Source organism: Cnephaeus nilssonii (assembly GCF_951640355.1).
Source record: "Cnephaeus nilssonii genome assembly, chromosome: 12".
Lineage (NCBI taxonomy): Eukaryota > Metazoa > Chordata > Mammalia > Chiroptera > Vespertilionidae > Cnephaeus > Cnephaeus nilssonii.
In genome coordinates, this window is record NC_137083.1 from 75484156 (window position 1) to 75496638 (window position 12483).

Sequence of the window (12483 nt, forward strand, 5' to 3'; positions counted from 1 at the left end):
TGACTCCCCATTGCTCTTGGGACAAATTTTGAACTAAGAGACATATGTTAAGAAACATGTGTTTTACAAGGCCTTTAACAATCTAGCCCTCGAAGATATTTCCAGTCTTATTATTTACTGTTTCTTATGTCACACTCTTCACAAATTGAAGGTAATACAGGTCTAATATGACATGTTCAACTTCTGATCCATCTGCATGATGATCCTTTTCTCTAAGTGCCTTTGCCACTCTCTGCTGGATTAGTTCCTTAGTACTAACTCCCGAATGCCCCCTCCCATAGGAAGTTTTATGTCTTCCTGTAACCCAGGTATAGCACTGATAATATTTGATGGGGGAGCCAACAATACCTAAGCGGGGAGCATAGACTCTTTAACAGAAGGTATTGGGAAAACTGGAGAAACACATGCAGAACAATGAAATTGGACCCCTATCTCACACCACTCTCAAAAATTAACTTAGAATCGATCAAATATTCAAACCTAAGACTTAATACTATAAAAATCCTAGACGAAAACATAGGAAAGAAACTCGTCAATATCATGGTTGACGATGGTTTTTTTAACATGGTGCCAAAAGCACAAACAACAAAAGCAAAAATCAGCAAATGGAACTACATCAAACTTAAAAGCTTCTGCACAGTGAAAGATGTAATCAACAAAATGAAATGGAAGCCTACCAAATGGGAGAATTTATTATGTTATTTTAATTGCCTCTTTACTTCTCTATTTCCCTCTAGAGCAGTGGTTCTCAACCTTCCTAATGCCGTGACCCTTTAATACAGTTCCTCATGTTGTGGTGACCCCCAACCATAAAATTATTTTCGTTGCTACTTCATAACTGTAATTTTGCTACTGTTATGGATCGTAATGTAAATATCTGATATGCAGGATGTATTTTCATTGTTACAAATTGAACATTATTAAAGCATAGTGATTAATCACAAAAACAATATGTAATTACATATTGTGAAATATTTATTTCTAATTACAAATAAATGAAATTTTGTCTTGAAGCATGGTGTAGCATGGGTAACAGTCTTCATATAACAACAGTAAACTACATTGCTACATTTTGCGACAGTATGCGTAAAAAGCCAACATCAGTGCGAAGGTTGAGATAGCTTCTTTCTCACCAGATCAGAAATTCTCGGGACAGTCTTTGCAAGAGCACAACGAAGATCATCTTCCACAACAAGTCTACTTCTGTATTTAAACTTGATAACCAACAAGCTAGAAAACCCTGTTTCACAAAGATATGTTGTTGGAAATGGAAGAAGAAGGTGCAACACAGTCTCAGACAGAACAGGATATGACTGCAAACACTTGATCCAGAATTTTGTAACTGGCATTGTAGAGAAATCAGTTCTTGCTGCATCGCTGTTAATAAGTTCAATGAACTCCTCTTGTGCTGTCTCAGGAACATCTTCAACTTTGACTGTGAATGGGCTTCTGGCAAGTGCAAATGGGGTTTCAGGTAGATTTGGAAAGCACGATGAAATTTCATCTGCAAGCATGTGCAAGTGTTCTTTCACAGAAATTATCATCGTAATCCTTTTGTCTGGTTCAATGTCATGTTCCTCAAAGAAAGCAGATAAGGTAGGCAACATGTAAATTTTATTTTCATCCAATTTTTTTTGCCAAAGCTGAAGTTTCATTTGCAATGATCGGATCTTTTCAGACAAATCGAGGCATGTTGCATTTGGTCCTTCCAGTGATAAATTTAACTCATTCAAGATGACAAAGATGGCAACCAAGTAAGCTATTTTCTGCAGTTCACTTTTATCACTGAAAAGTGCTTCGAACTGCGGTCTTGCTTTCTGATTAAAAAACGTTTTGAGTTCATCCCGAAGCTCAAAAACACATTTTAAAACTTTTCCTCTGGACAACCATCTCACTTCAGTGTGAAATAGCAGAGCATTGTTCGGCGCATCCAACTCGTTGCACAGTTGCAAAAACAGTCGACTGTTTAAAGTGCTCGCCTTTACAAAATTGACAGAACTTATGACATTTTTCATTACTTCTTGTAACTCTTGTGGCAGCGTCTTCATTGCTAATATTTGCCGATGAATCATACAGTGAGTTCGATCACTTTTGGTGACTCATTCAGTACCAAACATTGAAATCCTAGCATAGCTGGAGCACCATCTGTGAAAACACCACAAACCTTTTCCCAAGAGATCTTATGCTTTTTCAGAAATGAACCAACTGTGTCAAATACATGACGTGCAGTAGTTGTTGTTTCAAGAGGTTTGCAAAAAAGAAACTCATTTTTAAAGTCGCCATCATTAATATACCTCACATAAACTAGTAACTGTGAACAGTTTGCAACGTCTGTAGATTCATCAAGCTGGATACTAAATATTGGAAGTGGAGCAGATTTAATTTCCTGGATTACCTGATCAAGAATATCAGCAGACATGTCATCTATTCTTCTGCAGACAGTGTCTTTAGATAAGAAAATTGCACTCAATTTTGTAACAAATTCATCTCTGATCATAACTCGAACAATGTCTTTGGCCACTGGCAACAGTAAATCCTCAGCAATGGTGTGAGGTTTCATAGCTCTGGCGATTCTGAGTGCCACCAAATATGAAGGTTCAACGGCTGCTACGTTTTGTTTGTGGTACTTGCCACCAGTGTCAAGTCTGGCTTTCTTGAGTCCATCAGCTTTGCTTCTAAAATAGTTGGTATGCTTGCTGGCAAAGCACGGATGCTTGCTATCAAAATGGCGTTTTAGTTTGTTCGGCTTCATAGATTCGGCTGATAGAACTTCACAACAAATAACACATTGCGGTTTCTCAATTCCTGCTGTAATTATTGAGGTAAAACCATACTGTAAAAAATCCTCACTATATTTTCTTTTCTTAACATTCTTCTCTACACGATCCATTGTCATGGGATGGTTTGCTAATGAAAATAATATATAGCAATAGCTTTAATAATGCAAAAGATGATACATGGCACAGTTCAGTCAATACAGTTCATTAAAGTTTCCTATGATTTACCACTCTCTGTGTTGTTTTTTACATACCTGTTACTATCACAAGGGGGCAGTATTCACATCAACCACAGCTGAATATAAAAAGACCGATCAGCATCCAGATTAAGTTCTCAAGGTACAAATATTTTTTTTTTTGCCGTAGTTGATGATTTTACAGTACATGATTTTACATTTACCCAATAATTATAATTCATGAAGTGTCGTTTTACCTCCAATACTGCTGCTTTCAATACAGTAGCTGCTTTCAACACAGCATCTGCTTTCTACATAGTAGCTGCTCTCTACACATGTGTGACTGGTCTGCATAAGTACATTATGGAGCCAACCCTGTCACATACACCTGTATTTGTACGGGATGTATGTGATGGGTTGGCACAATGATGTCATCACGCCGGGTACTCGTATGTGGGCGTATCTGCATGTGGGCAGACCCGCCTGAAGACGGATAGAGGAGCGATGTCTCAGTTTCTAAGACCATCGGAAATATGTGTTTTCCGTTGTTCTTAGGCGACCCCTGTGAAAGGGTCGTTGGCCCCCCAAAGGGGTCGCGACCCACAGGTTGAGAACCGCCTCCTTAGAGAATATAGTCTAGTTGAGTTCAAAGGATTATATTGTCCATCATTATCACTCCAGCCTCAACTCGAGCCTGGCAGCATGTGGAACCTAGAAAATTTTTACTGAGTAAATAAATAAACTAGAAGAAAAATGTCCAATCCCTTCATCATGACTTCCAGACTCTCCATAATCTACCTGACGTTACCTAATCACCTTCACCTCATATTACCCTATCTTCACCAACATCTGTTCCTTCTTCATCATGAACTCATCTGTCTAATCATTTTTCCTCCCTAGGAAGGAAGTTAAAGGTCCTTTTCCTTCTTTATCCCCTTTCCTAAAAATGGGTTAGTATGTAGGCATTGCATACTATCTCAATTAGACTATAGTACAAGAGGGTAGTAAAAAGACTGAAAGATTACACAAACGTAAAGATAGTCCTTTGGGGATTTTTTTTCCTTCCAACACACTGATAAGTCAGGGCCCTAACCTGCCTCTGTGTTTTCATGCAACTAGGAAGATAGGCTTGGAAGTGCTATCTTCCCCCAACCACACCTGGGCATTAAGACAAATTCTTGGTCTCCTTACACTCCTCTGTTTTATATTGTTGTAAAGGCTCACAACCACATTGGAGTTGCAAGTAATCTTGAGTCCAGCTTCCAAGGGTCTAGCTCATTGGATATTGAAGTTTAATGTGAAATCCTCAGTTTTTAATCAAAGATTAGCTTACCTTGCTTCCTATGTGTGAATTGCTCTCCTGGGGCTCTCGAGAGTAAGAAATTTCAAGATTCAGATATTTTTGTGTACTAAAATAAATACTAATAATAACATGTTTTCAGTTTTCTAAGTTGTTGCTGTTTAAGTCTTCTTTTATTTTAAATTATTTTTAAAATACCATATGTAGAGGAGCATTTGAGATCTTGCTTCCTGGCAATTGTCAGTTTGGTCTCAAATATACTCATAAAAATTCTCAAAAAAATACCATACCCATATAGTAAAATACACAAAACTCTAAAGTAAGTCAAGTAAATGTCCTTCTTTCCCATGTCCTGTGAATTAGAAGAAGTGTCTGCTAATTATATTTTACTGCTATAATAATATCACCCCTGAGTCTCAGAACTGGACTGCCATTACAGGGTATTCTGGAAGCAGACAGCATGTGGGAAGACAAGCAGGTAGCCTAAGACAGATAATCAAAGGTAGCAAATGTCTACCTTTGATTTGGGGAGTAGTTTCATCCCTGGAAATGGGGTATGAGGCTGACAGAGCACAGTAATAAACAGGATAGGAGAGATTGATTGGTTCTATGGCAACAATAGATCCAGAATAAATGTAGGAGTCCAAAACTAGACCAACTATAGAAACGGACTAAACCTGAATCCCACTTCAACCAGCCAACTACTTATTAAATCCCTCTAGATCAGAAATATGATTATTTCCAGATCACAGGTGGGTGCTAAGATACGCTTCAGAGTCTGGAAAATCATGGTAGAAGAAAGACAAGCAGAGAGCATTATGGAAATATTCATTTTTGTACTGACAGATGGTTTCTACAGAATTTCTTTTCTTCATGTATGTTTGCTTTATCTATCAATTATACTATGAACACCTTGAAGTTATGTACCAGGGTTTTCCCTATATTTGTACTCAATAATAAATTGTAAATTTACCTAATTTCTGTATACCAACCATGCTATTAAGCAATGTGCAATTTTACATATCAAAAAGTTTACCTTTTCAATAGAAGTTTACCTTCTGAAGTGGAATACTTCCCCAAAAACTTAAAAGTGCTTCTGCAAATTAAACAAAATTATTTTTCTTGTATATGCACACTCTGCCTACAAGTTGCCAAAAGCAATCAGATTACTTTGGACTCAAGCATTGGAATAAAACTGAACCCCTCATTTATACCTTGCATCAAAATGCCAAAGTATAAGTAAGTGACTATTTAGAGTAAAAAAAATCAATTTTTGGAGGTCCAGTATGATTAACATCTGATTGTTCACAATTTTGCATCCTATTCTGGGGTTCTTATGTGATTGGATATATGAGAACGGTCTGATATCATACCAACATCAATGGAACCAATTACATCACACACAAGGAACCTTCCATGAAGCCAGAAATACTTGCCAGGTGTACTGCCTCCTTCAGAGGAATGTGAGCCTTACTATCTAATTATTAGGAGTTATATTCAATGAAACAGCCCTGGTACTGTAATCCATTATGTCTCTGACCTCACCTATTACTCTCCTCTCTGGTCCATTACACTCAAACAGGCCAGACATGCCTTAAGAAAGCTTTTAAGGCCTTAATATATCTAAGGCCCTCAAATAGCCACATGGCTAACTCCTCCCAGCTCACTTCCTTCATACCACCTTCATGGAGCCACCTTCCCTGACCATATAGAGCAATCTATTCTTTTGTGGTACCAACTCCAAAAGTAAATAATATTATTTACTTTTATAATATTCATTATTTACTTTTTTTGTCTAACTGAAAGTTCTGTGAAGTCAGGGACTTTGTTTTGTTCCCCACTGTCTATTTAACAAATAACAATTCAGTACCAACTATGTGCCAAGCACCATTTTAAGGGACACAATTGTGTAAAGAGTTTACATTATACAAAATAAGCCAGTCAGAGAAAGATAAGTATCACATGATCTCACTCATATGTGGAATCTAATGAACAAAATAAACTTATAAACAAAAATAGGTCCAGCGACATAGAAGCATGAACAGACTGTCAAACCTCAGAGGGAAGGCAAGCGATAAACCAATGGGTGGGAAGGAAGAGATAAACCAATAATCTTGTATGCATATATGCATAGCCCATGGCCACAGACAATAAGATGGTGAAGGCCTGGGGGGGGGGCAGGGGCAGGCTAGAAGAGATCAATGGGGGGGGGGGGGCGGGACATATGTAATACTTTCAACAATAAAGATTTTTTTAAAAACAATATTGCATTGTGATTTAATTTAAAAAAAAGAGTTTACATTATAAAGAAGTGTACAAGAGACAGACAATAAACAAGTAAAATAACATATTTCAGATGATAGCCAACATTTTGAAGAAAATTGAACAGGGAAATATGATAAAGACTGACTAAAGGTTGACAGGCTAGTTTAAACTGGCTGGTCAGGAAAGGCCTCTCTAAGGAAGTAACACTGAGTTGAGGTGGGAATTATATGATAGAGGCAGCCCTGTGAGCGCCTGGTGGCTGAGCACTCCAGGAAGAGGAAGCACGATGTACAAAAGACCAAAGGAGGTGAATTTTTGACATAAAGGGACACAAGGAAGTCCATGTGTCTATGGGTTTGTGAATAACAGGGTGAGACGAAATGGGAGTGGCTGGCAGGGTCAGATCATCGGGCATTGTAGATGATGCTAAAACCTCCTGTGTGAAAAATAGATGATAGGAGAGCAAGAGTAGAACCAGCAGGGGGGGTTGTCCTGATAGATATGAGATGACAGTGATTTAGATCAGGGTGTGTGTAGTCTGGATAGAGAGAAGTGGAAGGAATGGAGAGATATCGTAGAGGTGGACTTCAGCTTGGCTGATGGACTGGATGTGTGCTGTGAGGGAAAGAGAGGAATCCAGCATGACTCCCAGACTTTAGGCTGAAACTATTTAGTGGATGGATGGCATTTCCATTACTGAGGCAAATATTCAGTGTTTGGCACATGATATATGCCCAATAGTTATTGAATATGTCAACCCATACTGAGATTTTGATGAAATTTTGTTGGAATAAAACACTTCTGATTAAAACAGAGGTTGGAAACTACTGCAATTAGAATGGTCAGAATTGTACATGCAAGTACCAATCCAATTTTGGTGAGTTAGAGGCAATGTTTCTAGTATTAATCTCCCTTGGCAGTGTCTCACAGATGGAGTAACAGTGGGTGCATGTGTACAAAGAGCTGACTTCTGGTATGACTAGAGTAATGGTGGGTTTGCAATGGGTAGTCTTGAGAGATTTGAAGATTACTCCTATGAAGCTGGGGCAATTTGGCTGTAAATGAGGTCTCAGTTTGGCTTGGTCAGACATAGTGAAAGGAGTTTTTAGGGGTAAAAAAAAGGCAGGTTTAGGGAGATTTAGGAACTAGGAGGTCCATGTGGGAGAACCACAGGGCTGCAAAGCTGGGGGCTGCCAGAAGGCATACATTCACAGAATAAGGGGGCTGGGAGCTGCCAAAGGTTATACGTTTACAGAATAAAGGAGAGAAATCCACCCATTCACAGAATAAAGAGGAAGGCTACAGGGAATAGAAAAACAAAAGGGAGAAAAAGAAGGGAACCCCATGTGGGGTTTGAGCTCTGAAGCTGCTATAGTGACCAATCAGAGGGGATATCAGGACACAAAGAACTGCAGCCTTTATAAACCCTAAGAAAGAGGGACTTAGTGGGTCTCTCCCCCTCCCTCCCCACATGGGAGTCTGTGCTTGTTTCCCAATAAATTTCCACCTTTTTCTATACCATCATTTGTCCATGGCTTCATTCTTCGAATCCACCTGGTCAAGAACTGAGAAATCACCTTTGCCTCCTGCCCAGAAGAAAAACCGCATTTCAATAATAATTGAATCAGAATTTGGGCAGGGTCACAGGATGGGATCCTGGTCAGGTAGATTCGCATTAAAACTGAGAATTCAAAGCTCAGAGCCTTTATTGAGGGCTCATTTGGCCAAGGCAGGAGCAGAGGCTAGAATAGAGTCATGGATCTCCTAAAACACCAAGCCTAGATAGCAGCGATCAGAAGAGAGAAGAGAGGTTGATGTTGATTAACAAGGAATTGTAAAAACTAAGGGAGTGGAGGGCTGAGTAAGCAAAAGTTTGAATTTCATCCAGGAAAGACGTGTGTGCCTCCCAAAACCATTTAAATCTTTTTATTAGGTAATTTGAGGTTTTTCTAGGCATGCCACATTTATAAGAGGTTAATCACTAGAAACTGGGTGGGGAATGTGAGAGTGGGACAAGGTATTGCAAGGTCCTCTGCTGAGGGTTTTGTAAATCACGTGACAGAAGCAATTATCTTCTTTAACTGCAAACAAGACTACCCTTAAGTCTGATTGGTGAATAAAGAAATCATTGTTTGAAGAGATTATATACTTTGCAGAACTGCTGGGGAGAAAGAGCAGAGCAAAACCAAAGGCAAATTGTTTAATGTCCTGACCAATAATGGAACTGTAGGTTCCTCAGACCTGGGTAATCTGGAAATGTGCTGCCACTTGCACTGCCCAGGAAGCTAACAGGATCCAGCAGCAGCCGCACAGCTGTCTGGAATAAAGACCTATTGGGGTATCTGCCATTGAAGGTTATAGGTGTCGGCCGATGTGGTCTCTCCAGAAAGCTGGAGCTCAATTCAGCAGGATTATGAGGCTTAATTGATTAGTGCTGTTAAAGTGTGTACCATCTAGTTGTAGAGTTTGTAGTCTTAACTTCATTAAATTAAGTAAATTTCCTCCCCAGGGAAGCATTGGCAATTTTCTTAAGTGATTGCTTTAACCTAAGACACTCGGTGGTTAAAATTTTGAGTTAAAAGTTAGTGGGTTTCTAACATGCTATTTCTGACATATGCATAATTTGTGTGTTTTTTAATTTTTAACTTTAATCAGTGTCAACATAAGTAGCTAGTTATTAATATGAGGAAGATAGCTAGTTATTAATAATATAAGGAAGAAAGCAAAAGGGAACTAAATAATCTTAATAAACTGGGAAGCAGAAGCAGGTAACAGAGCAGAATTCCATCTAGTTTACTGGTAAATGGACTCATTCACACACTCCAGGAAACTTCCCCAGGACACTTAATCCTTGGAACAGGGGCTGCTGAAGGCCCAGTCCAGAGTAGGAAGAGGAGATTCCTCTGCTGGGCACATGTGCTATTGTTGTATTGTAAATCAGCAAGCTAGTTACAAGACACCTTAACAAGCCGATTAATTAGCAGTCTTTTATTTCACATGGGTTCAGAGCAGAATATCTCTGTCAAATTCTGAACCCAAAAACATGGAAGAAGCTGTTTTTATTTGTATGCTTCCAGCTCTTTGTCTCCCAAATATGGTTTTTCCGGACCTTCTGCAGACTTTACAAGGAGCTTTGTGTATGTTATTTTTGCAGACAGTTTGTAACCTTGGATACATAATGAACAAACACTTGGCATGAGAATATGGGAATTACTATCAGTATTTGCCTATTACATCAAATGGCCAGCTTACAAGGTCAGATAGTTAAGTTTTTATCTTTTTTCTATTATTCAAACTAAAAGTTATTTTACAGAATAAGGGACTATCTGAAAACAACAGAGTTGACCTACAGAATAAGAGACTGTCTAAGAATAACAGAGTAGTTCAAACAACAGTTTCAAACAGTAGTTTTCCAAAGGAGGGATTACTATGCTTCACTATAGGAACTAGATGTAAGAAACTTGTACACGTACGAGAGTCAGGGTGAACAGAGGAACAGGGCCTAGCCTGGGAACAAATGCATTGTCTCGAGGGCATGAAACCCCAATAGAATTTACTGGGAGGAGGGCCGAATCCAGGCCCAGGAAAAGTAAGGAATTTGCGTTGGTAGTTGGAATGGTACTTTGTTCTTTACCTGAAACAAGAAGATATACAGGAGGATAACAGGAACCTCAGGGCAGTGCTTTAGAGCCTGCCTCCCCTCTACATCCAGAGGGTGTATTAATTCCCCTTAATTCACAAGAAAATCTTGCCCTCACATTTAAACTTCTCCACAGGTGTGCTTTGAAATTCTTTCCTCACGGCACCACAAAAGAACGCACTGCTTCAACTGGCAACATTAGCATTCATATGATGCTGAACTTACTCCTGGGCCATAAGTTTTTGTTTCTTGTTTCTTCTGAGATATCTGTTTATTCTGTACAACCACCTCTTATGGCTTAGGAACACTCTTTTCTTTTTCAGTAAGGTCATTTCAATGTGTCCGTGATACCCCGAATGGCAAGCTGGATTCCAAGTCCTTCTCCTATGAAGTTTGAAGAATAAAAATCTGCAAACTAAAAGATTTTAAGCAAAAGCATGGAAGTTTATTGCAAGCATATACAAACTGCTCCCTGGGGACGGGTCCCCAAATGGGAAAAACCCATTGAGTCTTTTTGTCAAAGGCAGTGGTTCCCAACATGGGGCACACATCCCACAGGGGGGCAATTTAATTTTTATGGGGGGACAATTCAAGAATGAGTTATTAATGGTGAATTTTTTGCATTTCTAATAATATAAATATAAATATAAATATAAATATAAATATAAATATAAATATAAATATAAATATAAATATAAATATAAATATAAATATAAATATAAATATAAATATAAATATAAATATAAATATAAATATAAATATAAATATATATTGTGACATATTTATGCATTTCAGTTCTCTATTATATGTTTGAAACTATATTTGCTATTTTTTCATATAACTTTATATTATATATATATTTTTTAACAATTCCTTAGTGATTTCTTCCTCAGTATTTCAACTGTCCTTTCATTCTTTTACTAAAGGCCTGGTGCACGAATTCATGCACCAGTGGGGTCCCTCGGCCTGGCCTGTGGGATCGGGCCAAAACTGGCTCTCCAATGTCCCGGATTGTGAGAGGGCACAGGCCAGGCCAAGGGGCCCCACCGATGCATGATCAGAGCTGGGGAGGGACCTGGAGGTTGGCCAGCTGGGTTGGGACTGCGAAAGGGCTCCAGGGCATGTCCAGCCCATTTCACTCAGTCCCGATCAGCCAGACCCCAGCAGCAAGCTAACCTACCAGTCGGACCGTCTGCCCCCTGGTGGTCAGTGCACATCATAGCGAGCAGTTGAGTGGCCTTAGCATATCATTAGCATATTACGCTCTAATTGATTGGACTGACAACCGGACGACTGGACACTTAGCATAGTAGGCTTTTATTATATAGGATTTTTCTCTTTCATGGATGCCATGTTCTTTGGAAGCTTGTTTAGACCAAGTTAATGGCCTTTTGGGCTTCCTCCATGTGAATAGGAGTTCACTTTTTGAATAATAAGAATTATATGTCACAGGGGGGCATCAAGATTATAGAGATATTGAGGTGGGGCATGGCCAAAAAAAAGTTGGGAACCACTGATCTAAGGGTTTCTTTGTCTGTACATGCTACTTTTTAATTGGACCCTTCCTTAATTTATGTCCCCATGTTTTTTTCCTAATTGGCCAATTTCCCCTTTTCTGACTGGTATCAGTTTCAAAGTTTCAAAGCTCACCCAGTGTGCTCCCCTCCCAAACTCCCATTCCCCCCCCCCCCATGTCCATCCCCCATCCTCTTGTAACATTCAACTGCTTTTTATCCTTGTAAGATAAACAATTTGGCGGTTTGAAGCTGTCTCTGCCCATCACATATGCGTTCCTTTCCCATGGACCCTACCCTAACTGCCTCTCTTTGTCTCTAAATCCTTTCATCTGGAGGAGCTCATGGGCTAATCTGCTGCTGCATCTTGGAAGTGTTGTTCACCTAGATGTGCTCAATGACCAGAGAATCTATAGCAGAACCCTTAAGTTCAGCATTACTCTCTGCACTTTTAAGCATGTACAGCAAAAATTCAGCACTCTTTTTGGGCCACTGACCCTGTGTCCAGACCACAATTTGGCCTGGGCACCCCATTTTAACAATGAAATGGCACACATTGCTTCTATAAAGTGACATCCTTCAGATACTTGGTGGCTTTTTTTGATATACATACCTATATGATGGCCTAAGCAGTTTCATAAGTGTTCTTAAAGTGAACACAAATATTTGAACCTTTTGATTTGTATGATTTTGTGGAGTTTTCCGGGACAAGTGAATAGTGAACCATTTCACCTCAGGCTGCTTATGGAAAGAGGAAGCTCTTTTCCATAAATAGTCTCAGGTTGAGAGTTGAATTGAATGCAACAGAAGA

General features: G+C 39.2%; 1 protein-coding gene across 1 annotated transcript; it reads right to left on the reverse strand.

Annotated features, from left to right (window-relative positions):
* Positions 1–1100: 1100 nt before the first annotated feature.
* LOC307108106 (zinc finger BED domain-containing protein 5-like) lies at positions 1101–2890 on the reverse strand (the record flags this gene model as incomplete). The annotated part of the gene is made up of 2 exons (XM_079785810.1): positions 1101–1979; positions 2396–2890. 2 exons carry the CDS (start codon positions 2888–2890, stop codon positions 1101–1103), a joined length of 1374 nt encoding a protein of 457 aa, XP_079641936.1.
* Positions 2891–12483: the final 9593 nt, after the last annotated feature.